At 41.6% G+C, this 22,625-nt stretch overlaps 1 protein-coding gene across 1 annotated transcript in view; it reads right to left on the bottom strand.

The window, feature by feature from the left end:
- Abca13 (ATP binding cassette subfamily A member 13) overlaps positions 1-22,625 on the bottom strand; it is a 564,237-nt gene that overhangs the window by 330,900 nt on the left and 210,712 nt on the right. The window contains exons 36-41 of the mRNA XM_032916398.1: positions 22,072-22,209; positions 20,733-20,913; positions 18,526-18,744; positions 9,708-9,904; positions 3,516-3,673; positions 2,005-2,235 (exon numbers count right to left, since the gene is read on the bottom strand). Of these exons, the coding sequence (XP_032772289.1) occupies positions 2,005-2,235; positions 3,516-3,673; positions 9,708-9,904; positions 18,526-18,744; positions 20,733-20,913; positions 22,072-22,209 (1,124 nt within the window). The remainder of the gene's footprint in view (positions 1-2,004; positions 2,236-3,515; positions 3,674-9,707; positions 9,905-18,525; positions 18,745-20,732; positions 20,914-22,071; positions 22,210-22,625) is intronic.

Raw genomic sequence — 22,625 nt, 5'->3', positions numbered from 1 at the left:
AGGCCATAAAAACAACAGTATTAACCAACCAGAAACCCCAGGGCTCCCTGGGGCTAAATCACCATTCCAAGAGTACACAGGCATGGACCTATGGCTCCAGCCACATATGTCGCAGAGGATGTCCTTGTCAGGCATCAATGGGAGAAGAGGTCTTTGGTCCTGTCAAAGCTTTATGCCAGTGTACAGGAATGTCAGGGCAGGGAAGTGGGAGGGAGTTGGCGGGGGAGCACCATCATAGAAGCAGGGGGAGATAAGGGGAGATAGTGAAAACCAGGAAAGGGGATAAGATTTGAAATGTAAATTAAAAGGTATCCAATAAAAGAAAAATGTGTAAAAAAAAAAAAGACAGCATTTCAACAAATGATGCTGGTTCAACTGTCTGTCAGCATTTAGAAGAATGCAAATCAATTCATTCTTATGTTCTTGTACAAAGCTCAAGTCCAAGTGGATCAAGGACCTCCACATAAAACCAGATACACTAGTACAAGAGAAACTAGTACAAGAGAAAGTGGGGAAGAGCCCTGAACACATGGGCACAGGGGAAAATTTCCTGAACAGAACACCAATGGTTTATGCTCTAAGATCAAGAATCAACAAATGGGACTTCATAAAATTGCCAAGCTTCTATAAGTCAAAGGACAATGTCAATAGGGCAAAATGGCAACCAACCAATTGCAAAAAGTTCTTTACCAATCCTACATCTGACAGAGATCTAATATGCCCCAGTGTAGAATTCAATGACCCAGTGTAGGAAAATGCGTTGAGGTGTGAGTGTGTGGGTGGGAGTGGGAGCATCTTCATAGAAGCAGGTGGGGTGAGGAGGGGCCTGGGAGAGGGGGAAAGGATGTAGCATTTGAAATGTAAATACACAAAATATCCAATTAAAATTTTAAAAATTAAATAAATAAAGCCAAAAGGAAAAAAGGAAGGAAAAAAGAGAGAGGAAGGGAGAGGAAAAAGGGGAGAGAGGGAGAGGAGAGAGAGAGGAGAGAGAGAGAGAGAGAGAGAGAGGAGGAGAGGAGGAAGGAGAGAGGAGGAGGGAGGAGGGGAGGGAGGGAGGGAGGGAGGAAAGGAAGGAAGGACTGGAAGGGACCGGAAGGGAAGGGAAATTATTGTGCATTAGTATAATACCTGAAACAAGTAACTTAGAGAAGCTAGCACAGCGCTTTCTTGTCTATCTCAACTTTAATTTTCTGTTCTTGTGTTAGTTTTTAATCTCCAGCACTTTCCATAGCTAATAGCAAAGTAAAATTAAGTTTACATGTAGATCACACATAAAGGTAATATTACAGACCCATACAAGGATTGCCTTCTATTAGGTTTAATAGCCCAGCATTTTCCTTCAAAAGAAATACAAGCAAATCCTTGGCTGGCCTCTCTGATGGGACAGCACTGAGTAGTGAGTGCTCTCAGCTCAAGCCCGGGAACTTACAAAATCAGGTATCAGAGCGAAGAAGGAGTTTATGAGAGGGACCAAGCAGGCCAGCATTCAATACCATTTGAGTGGTAGAGCATCTGACATTTGTTTACCCCGTGTGTGATCATAGCGCCAGCATTGAAGTCCATGGGAAGGATCCAGGCACCTTGACTATTGAATACTGACTGGTCATCTACTGATTCCAAATCAAACATCTTGGGTCCCAAATACAAAAATGCTATTTGCTCAAAACGTAGTTACCCGTGAAGTATGTGGCTCCGCCAGAGCCTGACAAATACCGAGGCAGATGCTCACAGTCAACCATTGAACTGAGAACAGGGTCCCCAATGGAGAAGTTAGAGAAAGGACTGAAGGAGCTGAAGGGGTTTGCAACCCCATAAGAAGAACAACAATATCAACCAACCAAGAAAGGTAATTGGCATATTCTCTTAATCAGGGCTTGAAAAGAAATAATAAATTAATACGATGGCTTCTATCTCTTCTCCATTCAGCCACACTTCACCAAATATGAAACTGTGATGGAAACATAAACCATAATGCATATTTATGGAATTATGAGCCTGTACCTCTTCCAAGGTGGTGTCTGAGATCCCATATCCCGTCAGGTGCAGGTGCTGTAAGTTCTGATCCAGGGCCTGGCAGAGCCCCTTGAAGCAGGTCTTGTCTGCATCCTTGGGGATGGTATAGGTCAGCTCACCTCCATTACTATCTTTGAGGACTGCTTGTGGAATGTAGACCTGTATCAGGGATGTAACACGAGCCACATCCTTGGGCTCCTGGCTCTCTAAAACAGAGGGCTACCAGAAAGAGAAATAGGTTAGAAAGTTAGAAAGGTCACTCCAAACACTGAGTTCTTGAATAATATACTCAATAAATGTATTATTTCACAATTCTGTTTCAAAATAAGAATAGACTGCTACATTCAAGCAGGATGGGACATTTTCAACCAAGTATTACATATTTTCTTTTTTAATATATGTGTCTGTGACATAGGTATATGTGCACCACTACGGAAGCCTGAGGACAACTTCAAGAGTCGATCTCAGGGAAACTGTCTGTCTCCTTCAAAACCCACTGAACCTGGAGCTTCTTAGTCAGGCTAGACTGGCTGATCAGTAAGCAACAGGAATTCTGTTTTGGCAGTTGGCAGGTGTATGTCATAAAACCAGGCATGTGAGTGTAAGTTCTGGTGATCTCACTCAATGCCTCATGATCGCATTCTCCAATTCCTTTTTCTTCTATTTTATAAATCATAAATCTACAGTGATAAGCCTGGTGAGCCTACATTTGACCCATACTGTGCCCATACTGGTTCCAAATGCTCTTCAACCAGCTTCCAGAACTCCAAATTGGATAGATGCTCTCCTTCCTAGAGCAATCATCATGGAGACTCAAATCCGACCAATTTTATTGCAGAGACTAGGTTTGAGTGTTCCAAAAGTAAGATCTAGGAATCCTAACCAAAGAGAAAGGGAGGCCCTTTCTGGATAGCAATATAATCGCCTCAACTAGATAAAAGGTAAAGAGAAATTATGGCTCAAGGGAGTCATGGGCAGCAATTTTTTGAGGGTCACTATGAATACAACAGTCATGAAAACCTGGGTAGTGATGTTCTGGATTCTAAGCCCAGGGTCTCTGCTTTTTGTTCTGACTGACTATAGACAATAACTACAGATGTGGCGTAGGTTTGACCTCTCAAGCCTTGACCCTGATTGTTCCATCTCCCTACTGTCCTGCCTGCCCACCAGGCAAGGTTCTAGTCTCCGTAAGAGGGCATCACTGTCTCAATTATTTCAGATCACCTCAATAATCATGCTTCCTCACAGATGTTCTTTGGTACTTAGGACACTCTGACCAAACCTTCCTTTTTTGTTTTAACAGAAGACCAAAGGTACCCTGGCATTCACAGAGGTCAGGCCTCAATGCTCAGGCCTGTAATGAGTTTTTAAGACATCTGGGATATCGTGCACAAAAGGCCTACAGTTGGGCGTTATTATTGTACAAGTGCCATGTTTTGCTTTGGGTGACATGTTCGGACATGGCTTTCTCAGAGAAATGAAGCAGCTGCCCTGCTTACTTGCTTGCTGAGTGTCAAGGTGAGTCCTTGGCCATAGGTCTCCTTGAGGCCTGCAGGGGGAGCACAGCATCTGAGCCTCCCCTGCTGGAGAACAGCCACGTGGTCACTGAGCACCTCAGCTTCATCCAGGTGGTGGGTTGTGAAGATAATTGTGCGCCCTGTGGCCAAGCATATAATACGTCAGAACCAGTGTTACAGAGACCCTTTCCTAGGCCAGGATTGAAAGAGAGTCCTCGGTGTTTTAAATTGGGCAGACTGGAGTGGTGCTGTGTAGAAACCTAGCCAAGTCTACTTTGAGAATTAGAGATCCTAAACAGTGTCCTTTATAGTATCCCGAAAGGTCACGACAACTCTCTTCACTGCTGCTGTTCTCACAGGATATGAAGTAAAGACTCTGAGTCTAGCAGTTCCATTTTCTAGGACTTAGATGTAATCGCATCAAAACATACGCTCCATCCCAGAAATCACTCAGAAACCCTGATCCAAATGAATGTGGGAGACACGTGGGAGCTGGGGGTGGAAGCTTAAGTCACTAGCCTTTCTGTGGAGAAAGATGGCTGAGTCCAGCACTGTGCCTTCTCTAGGCAGAAACACATGTTAAGTTCCCAAGTGTTGACAATGACTTTGAGAATTCATTACCTTTTCCTCTGGAGAAGAAAAGATTCTGCTTTACCTTAGGAGAACAGAAGCCAGAGAAATTAAAGGTATCTGAGGAAAGTTACCTCAGCTAAGTAAATGCATGATGCTCTTGCTCTTAGCTACTTTCACCATTGGGTCAAAATGAGCCTTATTTAGCTAGTCTATCAAACAGAATTAGCATATTCATTCATTTTGGTTTCAAGGACAAATTTTTAAATAGAGAATGATAAATTTGATTCTAAATCTACTTAATCTCATGTTTTCAGTATGAAAATATGAAATATGAAAACAAATAAGGATTAAAAGTCAAAAGTCTTATTATTTTGTTCTTTCCTTGGGTTTGTTTTTATCATTGCTTGATTTTACTTTATTTTACTTTTGAGTTGTATCTCAATTGGTAGCCAAAGTTGGTCTAGAGATCACTATGTAGCCCAGGCTAACTTCAAGATGACAGCAATATTTCCATTTCAGCCCTCGGATTGCTGGGAGGCAAGTCACGGTAGCTGGCTTTCAATTAATTTTTAGAGTCCATCTAGAAAGAAACAATGGAATGTAGTGCAAAGGACAATAGGGAGTGGAGTGCCCAGTGCCAGTTCTTGCTATAGATGTATTATAATGACCATGGACAGTATCTTTGTCTTCCAGTCCCTGGATGCTATGAAAATATACTCCCTGACTGACCTAGGGTCATCAGAGGCAGATTAGTTACTCTGATTAGAGCTGTCATGCAGTTCAGTTGCATGTCACTATACAATCCAATAGTCTAAAAACAGACGTCTACTCAGCCCACATTCTCAATGGAAATTAAGGACAAAAGGGCACCACTGTAAGGGACTGAGAGAGCAGAAAGAGGAAAAGAGAGACATTGGCTAAAGTACACACATGTTAGTAATTTTCAGACAACACAGCAGCTATATGTATTCATTGTGCATGTAAAAAATACTGAGAGATTAGTCCTCCCTCAATACTACACACACACACACACACACACACACACACACACACACACACACACGAATGAATACACACACTCACAAATCCATGTATATTTGTAAGGCGATGAGCATGTTAACTAGCTCTGTTTAATCTTTTCTCTGTGCAAATAAATATGAAACATCATGCCATATATACAATTTTTATTTGTCAAATACATTTTACTAAAGCTGTAAAAGATAAGTAAGTAAGTAATTCCTAAAGAATTTAGATCACATCATGGATATTTGATTCATGATGACTCCTGGTTGATGTTACAGGAACCTGAGATGCTGTTCTACTCTCAAATGATATTCTCCTAAGCCATTACCTTATTTTACTAATTCTGCTGATATAGCCTATCCTATCGAGAAGTTCTTCTCCAAACATGCATTTCTAGACATCACCTCTTAAGTAATTTTGAAATAATAATACCCTCTCATGTACGGGGAGTCAACACACCAGATACCGAGGCATGTGGCTTGTTGACTCCCTGGAGAAAGCCTTTCTTCTGCAGTAGTATTGATCAGTGCAGACTCACAACTGAGAATGACATAGACAGCTTTTGTGACAACCTCCCCCTCACCCTTCCCCCCCCTCAAAAAAAAAAGAACAGGTTGCCATTGAAGAGACTTCTTAAAAATAGGGGTACTGAAGCATATATAGTTCTTCATAATCGACGGCTTCTAGTGGGATGGGGTGGGGTGGGGAAAAACTAGGCTTGGGGTTCTTTCTGTTGTTTGATTTTTTCCTTTTCTACTTCTTTTTTCTTGGGGGGGGTCACAAGAGTAGACCTGGGAGAACTGGAAAATGAATGTGATCACGTACATTATATGAAATTTCCAAACAATAGAAGTTGTAGTATGTTAAAAATACATTTTAACATTTCTTGTTTCAGAGAGATAGAGGGAGAGGAGAGAGAGATATCGAGAGACAGACAGCAAGAGACAGAGAGACAGAGAAAGACAGATTCCCATGAGTTGGTAAGACAGTCTCCTTTTGTAACAGGGAAAACAGAAGCCTAGAAGAACACGGCCATCTCTCCAACCTCACAAAGGAAGTGTACAGCCAGTCTGAAACCTGGTCTAGGCATGTGGTTGCCTCATTATCGATCTTCCTATGGGCCACACTGAAGTGCTGGCACCGGGGCGAATCAAAGGCTCACCCTACCCACCAAAAAGCAAGAAACACACAAGAGATTCCGAATAGATTGAGCATCCTGCCCACAGTGTTCTGATGGAAAGTCTCTTTTCTACTCGGCAGCTAGCATTTGTTTTCACACTGTCTTAAATCTTTCTCACAAAGCTCTGCCAGTTGCCAGAGGCTTTGAGGCTGTTTACAGGAACAGCTATACATTTTCATTTTCGAAGACAGGTTTTCCTCTTACTACTGTCTAGCTAATCTTCTTACAGACTGTTAATTTTGCACTTCAATCAGTACAACACCAGCTCCAAAAGAGTCTTCCAAAGACGAAAATAATCACTGTTAAGCAACAAAGGGTGTGACGGCAGAGCTTAATGAAGACAATCTTGTTCTCAGACTTGCACGGCATCTGTCTATTCTGATTATTTAAACTTTAAACCTTCCATCAGCTAAACGCTCAAGAAAGGAAGAGCTGGAGGATGGAGAAGGAAGCTGTGAATTGGCATCCTTTGGACATTGCGTGACATATGAACACACAGCAGTATGCAGGCACACAGGTCAAGCCAGTTGATGAGGGAGGGAAAATAATTCTTTCTTGAGGAGATGACCACTGCTAGGTCTTATATGCTCTGGTGAATGGCTCCAGTCCCATGTACTTCTAGGCAGTTCTAACTGGACTTAATGGATTATAAAGCAAACAAGAACAACAAAAAGACAAGAAATTGGAAGAGGAAAGGTTGGGGAGTACATGGAAGAAGTTGGAGGCAAAAGGGAGAAGTACATATACTATTTCAGTATATACATGTATGGAACTCTCAAAAAATAAAACAAATTCCAGAATAGAGAGAGAGGAGGGTTCTCAAATAATTACTTGCAGTCACTGGGGGAGGTATAGTCATTTTTTCTTTAGGGAATAACCAATAAAAAGTTGTTTATGTTGTGGTAGATGGCATCACACTCATACACATGTGTATAGCATTAGATGGACTCAGTAAGCTTTTATTTTAAGACATAACATTGGAAATGTAATGCATTAGTGAGATAGGGAGAGCTGGAGGGAGGCGGTGAGGGATGTCTTTTTTTCAACTAAAAATTTTAAATGAAAAATTATGAATCATTAAAATACAGTTAATATGTATATTAACAATGATTCTATCTCTGGTTTTTAAGTCAAACAATAGTAATGGGATTACCGTGTTTAGCTTGTCCAATCCACAAGAGCAAGGTCATTACAATCCATTTATTAACCCTCATCCATCTTCTTTATCAGCCCCCATTCAAAGTGGCAGGAAAGTCAGGAATCCAATCTCAAATTTTAATCAGTGCCCATAAGCTGCAACCCATGGTTTTCATCAAAGCTTCACCTTTTCTTATTTTTGGCCCTTCTCCCCAAAGGGCATACAGTTAAATGAAGCAAAGAGGCTGAAGGAACCGTTAAGGTTAGAGGTGAAGAGGATCTCATCTCTTTTGGTCTGTGTTTGATGACTAAGACCAATAGGTACTGTCCTCTTACTCCCAGCATTTGTAGATTGGGCAGGGACTCCCTAGAGGAGTCAGACTAGAGTGCTTCTTATGCCATGCCTCCAGCTTATCTGAGGAGTTCTGGCTGCAGACTCTGAAATCTGCCCTGGCCTCCAGTAAGACAGTTCAACACCGCCATCTCTCCTCACAAGCTCTGGCTTCCTCTCTGTGCTATAGCAGAGGGTCTGGGAAGGCTACACACTAGACCTGATGCTTCCCCGGGGCCGAGTTCTACTCAGCATCCTCACCCCTGAGCCAAGGACTGGACCTAAATTCTTCCCATGTAGCCACCCAAGCTAAACCAAGAACACTCGGGATAACACAGTTGAATCTGTGCCTCTACATCCCAGCTGCTCACTTCATTTTCCTCCTGTTGTTCCTCAGAATTGTGGAATAAAAGGAATAAAATTGCTACCTATGTGCTAAAGAAAAGGACAGGTTCTAGATTGTTCTTCTATTTCAGTTTTCTTCTAAGGCAAATCTTGAACTACCCCTAAGGAAGTTGGAGTTTTAAATCAAGCTAGAGTAAAGTTCTATGCTTGGAAAGAAAAAAGGGAGGAAAAGAAAGATTTTTGTAAAATTGTGTTTAATCTTGCCTCATAAGTTTTGATAGTCCTTCATCAGCACTGAGATGTGCTTCCCTGTTTCCTACGTTCTGTTCAAAGGAAGTTTCTGTGTGAAATGCCTATTGCAGTTCTTCCTTCCTACCTGGACTATAGAAACAGATGATGCAAAGTAGCAGTTGTCTCTCCAATGCCTCGAATGGTAAGCAAGCTATAGCAAAAGACGTACGAACCTTCTAAGCCAAAGACCCATTTCCCCTTAGTTTTCTCTAGAGATGTGAGACTATGACATGTCCATGTCACCATGCCTCAGCTTCCTCATATAATACAAGGATCTAAGTTCTATCATTTAGATCAAAAACCTCCCAACGATCTACATAGTAAGGGCCTATTTGCCAGCCTGACTTGCTAATGAGAAATGGTGGGACCTTAAGAAATGGGACTTGATAGAAGGAAGTTAGGCCCTCAGACCAAGTCTTTTCTGGGTCCCTCTTTGCTTCTGTGCCATCACAAGATGATCATCTTACCCCATCTACTATAATATACTATACCACCATGGGTCCAAAGTGAAAGGCTGCTAACTTGAATAGCCTAGAGTCTTTTGAGAAGAGAAACCTCAATTCAGGATCACATCAGCCTGGGCTATGGGCATGGTTGGGAGCAATTGTTTGGATTGATGATTGATGTGTGAGGGTTCAGCCCACTGTGGGCTCCTGAAACATCCCTAGACAAGTGGTCCTGAGCTGAATGAGAGAGAAAGATAGGAAGTTATCCAGAGAATGAGTCGGGAAACCATGTTTGTACATGGTTCCTGCCTCCAGCTTACTGTCTTGAGTTCCTGTTCTGACTTTCTTCAATGATAGACCAGAAAGCATATGATAAAAATTAAAATAAATCTTTTTGCTCAGGTTGCCTTTGGCCCAGTAACAGGAAAGCAAACTAAAATGAAGACTAACCACTCGTTTACTGGAAACCATGGGCCCAAACCGGCTTTTTCAAAGTTAATTGTCTGCCACATTAGTGGAAAGTTGACTAACTCAGGAAGGTTTGTCCCTGATGACCTCTGATTGAATCCTCTCATTCTTCATGCTTCTAAAATGGAACATAATTTGGGCAAAATCAATTTCAAATGACATCTGTAGTTCACTGATAGTATCATTGCTAATACTGAGTTAAGAGATCAAACACAAAGTAGGTTTTTAAATATATTAGTGAACAAACATTAGAATATTTTGCTTGTTCTGAAACATTATCATACATCCTCAATTGTAATATGACTTGCTTTATACATATAATAGCCAACCTTTCCCCAAGCATAGCATTGTGGAGAAAGTGAATGAGTCTTACCACTTACCTTCTCGGTACTTGAGTAGAATGTTCCAGAGGCTATGACGGGAACAAGGGTCCACCCCACTGCTTGGCTCATCCAGAACCACTGTCTTTGACATGCCCATGAAAGCAATGCCAATGGAGAGTTTCCTCTTCATGCCTCCAGAGAGAACTCGAGCTGGCTTGTGCTGATGCTGAGTTAGCTCTACTTCTTCAAGAGTTCTGGAACAACAAGGATGTCCTCATTCTTCTCCCTGAACACCAGAAAGCCTTCTTCTGGGTTTCATGTCATGTACAATGGCTTACAGTGCCTTGGGGCTTTATAAACCAAATAGGGGTCTTATATCAAGAGTTAGGTGTGCTAGAGTAAATATTAGGCATAGTAGCATTGCCCTTCCAGATGGACAGATGACACCATGTCATTGGACCAAGCATGATATTAGTCATGGTATCTGACTAAGTACTATGTGTGGAAAGTACTTTGGCCAACTCTCTAGAGAGGCATCTCTTTTCACTCAGGTCTCCTGCAAAGAAGCGGCTGCATTCTTCTAGTACAATAGAGAGAACTGTCTATTAGGAGAGCAAAGACCCAGGGTTTGCCAGAGACCTTGAACTCTCTGGCCCACTCTTCATGAAATTTTTATGGCCCTGTCTAACTGACTATATAATCATGAATTTGTAATGATGCCCTGTGCCAAGTAGAAATTATCAATTAACATTAAAACAAATCTCCAATTGTCTTTCAGTCTTGAGGGTTCTGGATTTTAGAAAAACGGCAAGAAGACTTTTTTGTCTTGTTTTCCTTAAATATTTTTCCATATATTTTGATCGTATTCCTTCTCCCACAAGTCCTTCCAGATCCTTCCCAAGTTCCTATCCACACAACTCCTTAATTTTCTCCCTTTCTGAAAAAGGATAATCAGATAAGCAACACAAAAGCAAAACAAACAAACAAAAGAACACACAAAATCATGGAACTTTTGTGCTGGACAGTGGGCAGAGTAAGAGACTTTGGAAAACTCAGGCTAAAATGGGATATCGAACCCCTTTCTTCAAAGCTCAGGATCTTTTTGAAAGAGGGAATAACAAGATTTTAGAGCCATAGGTAACTGACGCCTCCAAGAAAACAATACCTTTCAGACACAACAGAACAGGTGCACACACGAACTCACAGAGATCATGTCAGCATACACAAGACCTGCACAAGTTCAACCCAAACAAAATCTCAGCATAGAGAGGGAAAAGCAGACCCAAAGTCCCGCCCCTAACCATGACGTCATTTGCAATTGGGAGCTGCTAAGACAGGGAAAGTCTGTGTTCTCCAAATGAAACAACACTGGGTCCACATCAGCTACATTCCACAGCAGGCCCCATGCTCAGGAGTGGTTGACCAGCAGAAAGACTTTTAATGAGGCAGGGCCTACTCTTATCTCTTTTCTCGCACATTTCCAACACCACTCTGCTTTAAAGGCCACACAATGGCCGTGTACTCTCATTATTTATTTTAGGTCTTTCCATTTAAACCTTTCCTAACCAGCAAGAGTGGAGTCCCTCCCTATGAGTGACAGGCCTGCTTAGCACTTCCTGACAGGCAACCATGTAAGGGTCACTCTGCAGCGAGGGAGGAGAAGGCTGCTAGACAGGTGCAGAATACAGGAGAATCACAAGGACCCCATACAGCTGAGCTTCGAGAACACTTGGCTCCTGGAATGCTTCCAGGTTCCTAGAAAAGCAGCAAGTGAATGACAAGGACTTCCTTGCCTGATGAATAAGGAAAATTTTCTTGTCAGTTTCATTCTCTCTTGTCTTTTCTTCCTGACACACAGAGAGTGCTCGAATCAGCGTCTTACTGTCTAGTTTTCAGCAGAGAGCTAAGGCAGTTTGTGTTTAATCCAAGACTCGGAGAACACTTCCTGCTTGCTAAATCTCTACCAAATCTCAGACAAGACTAAAATGCCCTTCTCTAGGTGTCACTATGGTTTAGAGGACCCTGACAGGAAGGAGGAGAAAAGATGGTTCAGTTCAGCAAGTCACCGAACTCTGTATTCTACCAAAAACTTTCCACATGGACTGTTTTAACACTGAGAAGGACAGGATCCCATTAACTCCATTTGAGTGTGTATTAATGACAAATGAGGTGGCAAACAAGAGGAACAAGAAAATAAGTTTTAAAAAAAATATCTCAGTGCTTTCAAACTTGCATGTGCTCATAGCAAAGTGCTTCCTGTTTGTCTCTTCTATGGACAGTGCTCAAGGCCTGTATCATGTATCTGCATTCCCATCATCCCATGTGGATGGATATGGTTGATGACTGTACCCCTGGCCTTTAAATCAATGATTACAAAACCAGTTAATGTCAGTGGAGACAAGAGATTTGACTATTCTCCAGGTAAAGCTATATTGTAAGGACTTTGGGGCTCTTGGGTATTGTCTGAGGACAATATATGAAAGCCTTCCTCTGGGGGCTGAAGTGGGACCCTATTGCAAAGCCTGGTCATTCTCAGGCTGCTGGTTTTAGGGTATGCTCCCATGCTTAGAGCAGATGTGAAATTGAAAACAAGTAAACCATTTGCAAACAGTGCCTGACTACTTGGGGGACTTTTGTGTTTGTTTGCTTCCTTTGATTTTAAAGTCCAAGATTACTCGAAGGCTAATGTTTTTCTAATTATGGAGGTTTGACAAATCAAAAGAAAATGGATAATTTCTATGAATTTAAATTTCTGATTTCTCATAAAAAAAAAAAAGGACAGGAAATCTCCCTAATAAGAACATCGCTAAACAGCACAGAAACTGGAAAAGACTTTCCTCTTATCAAGTCCCAGTTACGTGCCAAAAATTTGTTTGGAAACTTCTCTTCAGTTATTCATTCATTTATTCAGCAAAAGTTTGTTGAACCCTTACAATGCATGGCGCCTGTTACCCACCTGCTAGGGGCAGAGAAATAAATCAAATTTTGTCTGTGGTTCAAGAAACTCAGAGTCAGGTGAAAAAGCCAGATAAGAAATTACAATGAAACACAAAGAATCTAAGCCCCAGGTTCTGTGGGAATGCCCTCTGACTTTAAAGGAAGTAGCAGACGGAGTCGGCCAGATGGACAGTGAGACTGGGCAAGGTGGCGATGTTTGAGGAGTGTGTTCCAAAGAAAGGTGTAAAACACTTGCCAGGACTTGGAGGGAAATGAATGACATATGCAAAACATAACGACAAAATCCTATTCTCTCAGGAAAGGGGAGGCCACACAATGAAGCCTAGATAAGATGGGACAAATGGCCCTGAGTCAGGCCTTATACCCATCAAAAACCCCCTTTCTTTCTAGGTCTAGTTGTCGGGCAGGTGACGCATCATGACTTTCAAGCCACTTCTCCCCACTTTCTCTAAAACTGACAGCCTTGCAGCCAGGTCACTGGGAGCTGTCACTGCAACCATATTGCTATAATATGCCCATTCTGTGTGTATTCTCAGGCTGACCTGCTCCTAGGATTACTCTCTTGCGATTCTTAAAATTTTCACATCCAACATGGCGTAGCCCCTGTCTGCCTCCACTAATGTCATTAACTCTCAACCGAGCACACAGTCCTACCTCCTGAATCTCATTTCTCTATATCCTCTACTGACTCCATCTATACCTCAACTGTATACCCTGTAATCTTCTCACTAGAGAAAACTCACTTTTCCTTGTCCCTCACTCCCTTAAAGTCTTCTTTCCTTTGGCATTAAGTCCATGGTTATCACCAAAATCATTTTTGCTTACATTCCTCTGTTTACACATTCCTTGATATGCTATGCATATATAAATATATTTTGTTGATTTGCATACCCCATTACTTCCTCTCATCCCTCTCCCACAGAACCTCTTCTTCCTCCAACAAGTCCCTCTTACTTTCATGTGGTGGGTTTTTTGTTTTGTTTTGTTTTGTTATTTTGTTGTTCTTCTTGTTGTTGTTTTGTTGTTGTTGTTATTGTTGTTGTTGTTTGCTTTTTTGGTTCCTTATTTGTTCAGTTTGTTTGACTTTGTTTCTGTTGTTTGTTTGTTTAGCTCTACCAAGTTTACTTAAAGTTACCTGCATAAACAGGAGTAAGAGGGTGTGTTACTGGAACATGGGCTACTACTGAAGAAAATAACTCCACTTTCTCCAGCAACCATTAATTCCCTACATCTCCTTCAGGAAGAGTAGGGCCTCATGAATCCCTCCCATATTCATAGTAAAATGTTGAGAAGCCTCATTTAGTGTCGCCTGCAGGTAGCCACAGCTGCTGTAAATTCATGATGACAATGGACCTATCAAATCCAGGTGACAGCATTTCATAGCACTCCTCTCTGTCTTCCCTTATATTCTTCCTGTCCTCTTTTCTACAATGTTCTTTTACTCTGGGGGAGATGATATACACATCACATACAGGGTTGAGAACTCGACAGTCCCTAATTCTTAACCCTTTGATTAGTTATGAGTCTCTACATTGCACGTGTCCACTGCAAAGAGAGGCTTCATTGCCCACGGCTGAGAGTAGCACTGCTCTACAGGTATAAAAAGCAAAGCAGTTTGACACCACATCCATTTAACAAAACAACAGTATGAGATTCTTCCATAGGGTCCATGACCTCCCTAGCCATGGGCTCTTCAAAAGGTTTCCGGTTTCCAGATTAGGCGTAAATTCCCTCCTGTGGAGTAGACCTCAACTCCAAGAAGAAAGTGGTTGGTCACCACTAACACCATCATGCTCCTATCACACAATAGCCATACCTTGTCTATCAAGTTGGTACTGTAGTTCTCAAGTTTCAAACTAAATAAGACTACTGATGACTGATCTTCCCAAGCGGCTTGAGTTGCACTTTCCAGCACTATGAATGCTAGTCAGGAGAGTGGAGGATTTCAGTTCCAACTTCATTTCTCTATGTCCTACAACCAATGAATGTGCTGTCTTCAGAGATGGAGTCTTGTGAACATCTATGAGCTGTAGCAATAGTCACTATTGTTTTGAGGACCCTCTGGGGTATCCCTGACAAATAACTCACAGGAAGGCATCCTACACCTAGCACTGGGACCTTTGATTAAGGCTTTATAGTTTCTAGGAGGACAGTTGTTCACTTGTACAGGGAACTTCTGTTCAAACCCACGTCTTCATCTGCATCTCTACCTCTAGATAGATAGATAGATAGATAGATAGATAGATAGATAGATAGATACATACATACATACATACATACATACATACATACATACACACACACACACATGTATACACATGAGAGGTGTTCTCATGTAGCCCAGGCTGATCTCAAATGTACTACACAACAGAGGATGACTCTGAGCTCCTAATCTCTCAATCTAGCCTCTGCCTTCCAAATATGAAATTCCAGCATGGGGGACAATTCCCAGCATATGCACTCTTGGCTCTAAAATAATGCTGAAAGCTGATAAAGCTTCCAGATGCTCTGCCTTGCCTACTCCCACCTTGTATTGCTTCACCAACTATGTTCTCTAGAGAGATGATCTTTAGCTTCTTTACATGGTCCCTTAGATGCCAGCAATGTTCCATCAAGCAATCTCCTCTCTAGCTCCATCCAATCATGCATTCTCTTCTGGACCACGATCAGCAGTGGCGGAAATGATGCTACAATTCCTGTCTTCACACTGTCCCGTAACCTCACTTGCCCACTATGGCAGTATCCTAGTTCTCTGCTCCTGCTGAAAAAGAAAAGCTGAGCATATGTGCTATTACAATCTTCCCTTGCCTTCTCTCCTTAAGTGACCTCGAAAGACTTCCCTCCACCCCCAGACTTCTTTTTTGAAGTTCATTACTTGTGGCTATGTAGTAAGGAAGGTCGGGTATCAGGCTTCATCTCACTTGACCCAGCACAGAATGGAAGGGTCCAATCCTCCTGTCTTCCTGAGGGGCCAGGATTACTTGCTGGCTGTCCTCCCTCTGCTTCATTCTCTTTTGGCCTGCTCTTCCTCATCTGACATCATCATCAGGTTACTGTGGACATGACTCAATCCATCATTCTCTCTCTGCCCCGCTTTCACACACTGACCTCACTTAATACCAAGATAACCTGCGCCAACCTGAGTTCCATGATGTCCATCAAAATTCTTGGTAGTAGCAATACTACAGCATCTTAATGACTCCAGGTCTCTTGGCTACTCTCGTCTTCCATAGACCAAAGGAGGAGCAGAACAATTAGTATCTGCCTCTTGACAAGTGTTTCCTTCACAGATTCTACAAGATCGGCTACCTCCCTTGAACTCGCATGTTAATGAATTCAGACCTGAAGGAAAACAAGCTGTGTTACAGAACACTAATCAGGAGTACGCTGGTTTGAAATCAGATGTTTTCAGTTTTCCCTCCCTCTAATTGAGAACTACTGTCCTAAAACATGATCTCATTCTGATTGCCTTTGTGTAAATTGGCTTTGTTGCTAGGTAACATGCTGTGAATTGATAACTGTTAAAGGTTGCCTGGCACCCGAATAAGAAAATGAAGTCTATGTAGCACTGTCAGGAGCTTGATTTAAGCAACCAGTCTCAATCACAGTAGAATTCAATATGGCTCAACATAGACATAGATTTTTACATTTAAATAAGTATGTAGACTCTAGATTTAAATAAATATGCATATATAATTGACAAAAAATAAAACAGTTAATTTAGTTGGGAGGAGAAGCGTACAAACATGAGAAGGAGACAATAAACAACAAAGGGTGTAAGTGGGAACAAAGTACAATGGCAAAGATATTTGAAAAGATTATGATGAAACACATTGTTTTATATAACTAAAAATATGCAAAAGACATTGAAACAAGCAACCTATGTTTTTATAGTTTAAAAGGAGTATGCTGAATGCAGCCAGTTGGATATCTAGTATATATGTAGTCCATATAAGACATAGTTATTTCATATTTAGGACTAACTCAAGTTTGAGGTGGTCTTAAATAATACAAATTAAGCACATTCTCCATATGTTGAAGAGATAATTGTTATTTACATTATTTATGCCATCATTCACTCTGAAAAGATATTGTGCAGTGAAAATAGAATAGCATTTTACAGCAGAGAACATACCAATAAGGGGGAAGAGAAGGAAATGGAGAAAGAATCAATTATACAAACGTTGTGGTACCATATGCCACTTTCCACAAGGGCTCCTCCTGTCCCTTGAGGATTTTTTCCATGGGTTTGAATTTGACTTGCATCTGAACCTCAGAGAGTGAGCATATGTCCAGGGGGACATTTGATTTGTTTTACATATGCCCTTGTCATAGCTGGTGTCAAAACACAGGCAGCTATCACCAGTTGAAATGATCTTACTACCCAGCTCTTCCAAGAGTGAGCAAAGGAGATCTGTGCAGCGGTGCATTCCGCTCAAGCGCTCTGGACTTTCTACTGAAACTTCGTGCTAAGAGACCGTCACATGGAGCTGCAGGGGGATTTCCACTGATACTCTGCTTTTACTTCCTGGCATCTGAGACATACACAAATCCCCCGTTTTGTGTGTAAGGTCTTGTTTTATTTTTAACAAAAGAAAGTCTGTAACACTACCTAGCCCCATCCATCTCAAATCTCGTGTGTATACCCAGACAATTCTGCTCAGTGAAAACTTCAGAGAAGCTTCAGAGGACGCATCCATAAGGAGCAGGCATTCCCTCAGTCCCTTAAGATCTCTACTAAAGGTTGCAAAGGGACCTATCTTGGCCAAATTTTAAAGCTACTACCACCTATTATTCCTTAGACCCATTGATCACAGTTAGTAACAATTTTTACTTGGCTATAGCCAAGGCAGTGCACTAAAATGGCCTGGAAACTGTTTCTTCCCTACCCGGCCAGTCTTGTCACCCTAGAAGCCTCTGTTCCTACATGATGCAATCCAGAGTAAAGCATCCAAATGTGCTTGGCCTGTAAGAGCCCTAGGGCTGACGTCACTTCCCTGGATGAGTTGTTCATTTCTCTAAGGATTAGCTACCATGTCTGCAAATTGAAGACAGCCTCCATATTGCTCTGGGAAGATAATTTCCAATGGGACCATGACATACTCTCCATTTCCCGAGGCCTCTCAGGAGCTCCAGGACTTACTTCTCCCTCAGCCCCTATCTTCACTGCTAAAAAACAAATCTTCCCCATCAACCCATACCACCACCTGTCTCCCCCTTAGTTTCCTACGTGTCCCCTTTTCCACTCATCTCACCATCATGCTGTGATGTAGCCCACACTTCTCTCCAAGCTGTGGGAGTCTAGAATAATATGACTTCTGCCTTTTGTCTGTTATTCTAGCTTTGTTATTCATGCTTCTTCACCTGTGCTATTATCAGTGAGAAGACAACAACAGGGGGATTGCTACTTCTCTGCCTACAGCCCCCCCCCCAACGAGGCTGTGCATCTGCTGTGGTGTGGAGAAATCTACCCTCCAGACCTCAGGCCAATGGCAGTCCTCAGCTCGTTCACATCTACATGTCTCATAACATGCAATGCTCTTTTGCATGCCAAATACAGTTCTTTCAACCCATTTCCTTGTCTTCTTTTGTATTTTGCTTATTTCAGGATAGATAGAGGCTCCCTTTGTTTCAGATACACAACACTTCTACCTCCTTCCTATCCACATTCCCAAGCTGTCTCAATTCTTCCCCCATTTCAAAGGCAATCCAAATAAATCTAGTTCTTCTCAAGAAAAGCCTTCTCTAAGATCCCCAGTGCTATGGGTTCTGTTATACCTTTATGTATAGGAATCATTTGCTATTTTTCTCCTCATATTTATAGAAACCTGATATTATTTAATATCTCTGTGTACTTCACCTGCATAAGGAAGGAAGGACAGAGGGAGGAAGGGCGAATAGTGAACTGCTTACTAACTTGTTGACTTGCTGCCGTAGCTCCTTCTTGGTCCACCAAGGTGCTTTTATGGACGCAAAGAGCACTAGGTGCTCCCGCACAGTGAGATTGTCCAGGAGAACATCATGCTGTGGACACACCCCCAGCTCCTCTCTGACCTTAGAAAAGTCTGTCTGCAGGTTCTTGCCATTTACGATGATGGTTCCAGAAGTGGGAGGAAAGAGCCCCATCAACATGGATCTACAGAGAACAAAGATCAGCATAAACATCACCTGGATGCTGTGAACATCAATGAGCCCCTTGGATCCCAGTTCCTTTTATGCAGCCTAAAAGGAACTCACCCCTGCTGACCTGCTTTCCACACGGTCAATGAAAACATGGGAATTCATGGGGATGTTGGAGTGTCCAACTATGAAAGGTGGGCATATGAATGTGCCCTTCCTCCCAGGGGAAAAAGTGTGATTGTATTTCTCTACAGTGAGACCGACTTGGGCAATGGTCTAGGTAAAATAGTGTAGACACAATTTCATGTATATAGAATTCTAGAATAAGAAATAGCATATAGTAGGTCAGTGGCCACTTGGGAGCTAGCGCCAAAAGATGACACAAAAAATACTGAAAGGGAAAAGAAAGGTTCCATTTCTTCAATGTGGTGTTTGCTCTGACATTAGATAAGTATGTCAACCCTCACTGAACTACCTGTATAGCCATGTGACACAAAAATTATGCCTTGAAATGGTCAATTAACAACTCTGTTATAACCATTTCCAAACCTATTTAAGGAATATAATAAGGTAATAAATATGGAGATCTCTCAGTATCCTTGGAAGTTGGATCCAGTACAACCCACTTATACCAAAATTCAGATACTCCAGTTTATTGTATAAAAATGACAACATGCATACAGTCTATATAATCTTTCTGTGTACTTTAAATTGTCTATATATTATATTGTTGAGCAAATACTGACAAGAAAATAGTATCTGTACATATGTAGGACCAATGCAATACTTTTTACGTAGTTTTGATCTATGCTAGGCAAATCCTCGGAAATAGAATCCGTGGACACAGAGATTCAACTCTATCAACTCTCTATGATTCTCAAAGGCCTTTCATTTCAAATGGTAAAGATCCAGTTTAGCAATTGGCTCTCAGGTTCCAAGCACTGCCAGTAAGCAAGAAGGAAGCACTTCAGATGACTCCAAACGTACTCCAAATGTCACTGAAAGCCAAGTAGTTACTGAACCCTGAAACACCCAGAACCTTTTTATTTGATTCTCATCATCAGCCAGAGGAGCACGCCAAGCTTTCCTCATAAAATCCGTGTGTTAGCAAAGGTTTGCTGAGTTACTGCTTGCATAACTCAGACATTCCCAATTTGCAAGTTCTAAGAAAGGAGAGACTGCCAGCTCTATTTCAGTGTGCAAGGAACAAATGCAAACATTCCACGCTCTCTTCCTTTGATTCATTTCCAAGGAGAGTTCGCTGGAGCTCCACAGACATCATTTTTCTGCCTTTTGTACTAAGGTTGAGGCCACCTCCTTCGCATCCTTCTTACTAATCATATGTTATACTTGTGCACATTTGGTGAGAAAAAGAATAAGAAGTGATTTGCTCAAAAGATACACTCCATAATTTTGGCAGTTAGCCTTAAATAAAGGCACTGTGCCACGACCAGCTCAAGGCTTTGGATATTTAAACATTTTTTCCTCCTCAAGGGCTACATGATCGAATTCTTTAATCAAGTCTGAAACTATTGGATCCAAATTGAAAATCCAGAATTTAGCACGGAAAGAGCCAAGGGAAAAGATGAAAAAAGAAAAAGAAAAATTCTTAAAGCTCGCAATGCTTTTCTCTGCTTTTTTTCTATAATTATTCAAACAAAGTCATACTTCAGTAGGTATCAAAGGACTTCAAAAGATTAAAGGAAAACATGATGTATTATTTTGTAGAAAATAAAATGTTGAGACATTAAAAGATATCTGTTCACCTCTCTCCTTGAATTTACTCCAGGTCTAAAACATGATTGAGGGCTACTGGGGGAGGGGCTTTGGAGAGAGACTTGTGCTTTCTTTTGAATCTTTAAGCTCTATGTTGAGATCAAAGCAAAACAACAATGGAAATATAAAAACTGAAGAAGCAGAAAAAAGAAAGGATGAAGGGGAAAAGAGAAAGAGGAAGGAAGGGGAAAAGGGAACGGAAAATAAATTCTCTAAAATGGGACCCACATGATGGTGGTTTTCCCTGCGCCATTGGTCCCCAGCAGGGCTGTGATCTGGTCTCTGTGGAAGGTGAGAGTGAGTTCCTGGACAGCCACCTTGTGGTCTTCATACTCCTTGGTCACAGATATCAGAGCCACTCCTGGGCTCCCTCCTTCCATCTCTCCTGGGCCATTTTGCTGTGAGAGCCCTGTGTGGAGAATACACATTCACCATGAAAAGATTTCAAAAGCTGGAGAACAGGGCCAACACTATCAAATCGTCTGTTCCTTTGGAACAGGATTCCAGCTCCAGGAGCCATGGCAAGCTCCGCTGCCTTCCTAACCAAAAACCATGAGCAAGAAGAGCGATGGCAAAATGGGCTGAAGTCACTTGACAACAAGACTTTGACTCTTGTGATAAGAGAACCACTGTGTCAATAAATGAGATATGTAATGGCAAAATGGGTTAAAGTCACCGGCAACAAGATTTGACTCTTACGATAAGAGAACCACCATGTAAAGAAATAAAAATAGATGCAAACAAAGGTTCTGTAGACACAGACAGTAAGCAGGCTGGTCACACAGCAATGGCCACAGGAAATCTTTTCCTCACATAGAAATGGATAGAGACTGGTTGGGTATAGTCTAAGTTTCCTAACCCATTTATAATTCACTGGCTTAATCAGAGTTTAAAATTACGTTCAAATATTCACTCAGCATACAAATCCAGCATGGCAGATTCTAGCTGGTCCATGGTGGCCCATCCCCATTTACGGGGGCTTCCATGTGAACGGCCCTTGTGTCTGGACAGCAGGCAAAGGTCATGATGATGTAGATGGATGAAGATGATTGGACTTGCTCTCCTATGTTTAAGGACTTTTACTTCCCAAAGAAAATGTGCTGGTTTTAAGAGGAAGTGATGTTCTTATTCACACAAGTATCACAGAAGTTACAACATGTAAAATTATTTTGAGAAAAACAATTATGTTATACCTGGTGCAGTTGCTTGCCTTTCCTTTCAGTTTTCTTACACTTGTTCATTTTTTATTTTAATAAGCTTTAATGTATGCATAAATACAGGCTATATATATACATATATATATATATATATGAGAGAGAGAGAGAGAGAGAGAGAGAGAGAGAGAGAGAGAGAGATTGAAAATAACAGGTGATGGGACCATCCCCGGGTTCCAGGACCTATGTAGACACTACTAGGGCATTGCATTTTAGCCCTGTGCTCATTGCAGAGCCCAGAATAACTCAAATGTGGGAGCCTTGGAATTTGTATGAAATAAAAGGCTCACATCAAAGGAAAACTCAAAACTAACCAGAGAAAGATGTATCCAGTAGAGCTTCTCATAACTCACCTTTGTTGCCAAAGTCCTCATTGAAGAAGAAGAGACCAGAACTCAGAGAGCACTGCCTCCTTTCCATCAGACCACATATACTTTTCCAATAGGATGCAGTGAAGGGGAAATACCATGGTTTCCCTAAACCAAAAGTTCCTAAGAAAATAAGATACAGCTAAAATCAGAATAATCATTTTTTTTACCATGCACATGAAAATTCTAGAGTAGATTACCTTAACTAATCCATATGAAATGTCATTTCCTGCTAATAAATTTCAATACACACCACATATATAAGCCAGTCATATTATGGGATAGCATCTCCCGTTGAGGTTGACGCTAAATATCACTCCTTTGTTCAAGTTACAGCTATCTGCTAGCTAACCTCGAATCTACTTCTCTCAAGTGACCTTGAGATGTACTACATAAACGAATAAATGCTTGCCACTCACACATGAAAGCTGCTTTCTACTCCCACTGACCCCTGGGATACTAATGTTCTCCTTTGACCAGCCTTTGGTGTTTCCAGTGGCTACTAGATATCAGATGCATGACTCTGAAGTCAGTCACCA

Source organism: Rattus rattus, chromosome 11 (genome assembly GCF_011064425.1).
Source record: "Rattus rattus isolate New Zealand chromosome 11, Rrattus_CSIRO_v1, whole genome shotgun sequence".
Taxonomy (NCBI): Eukaryota; Metazoa; Chordata; class Mammalia; order Rodentia; family Muridae; genus Rattus; species Rattus rattus.
Note: the sequence above shows the minus strand (reverse complement) of the source record. Positions and strands in the feature narration are given on the sequence as shown.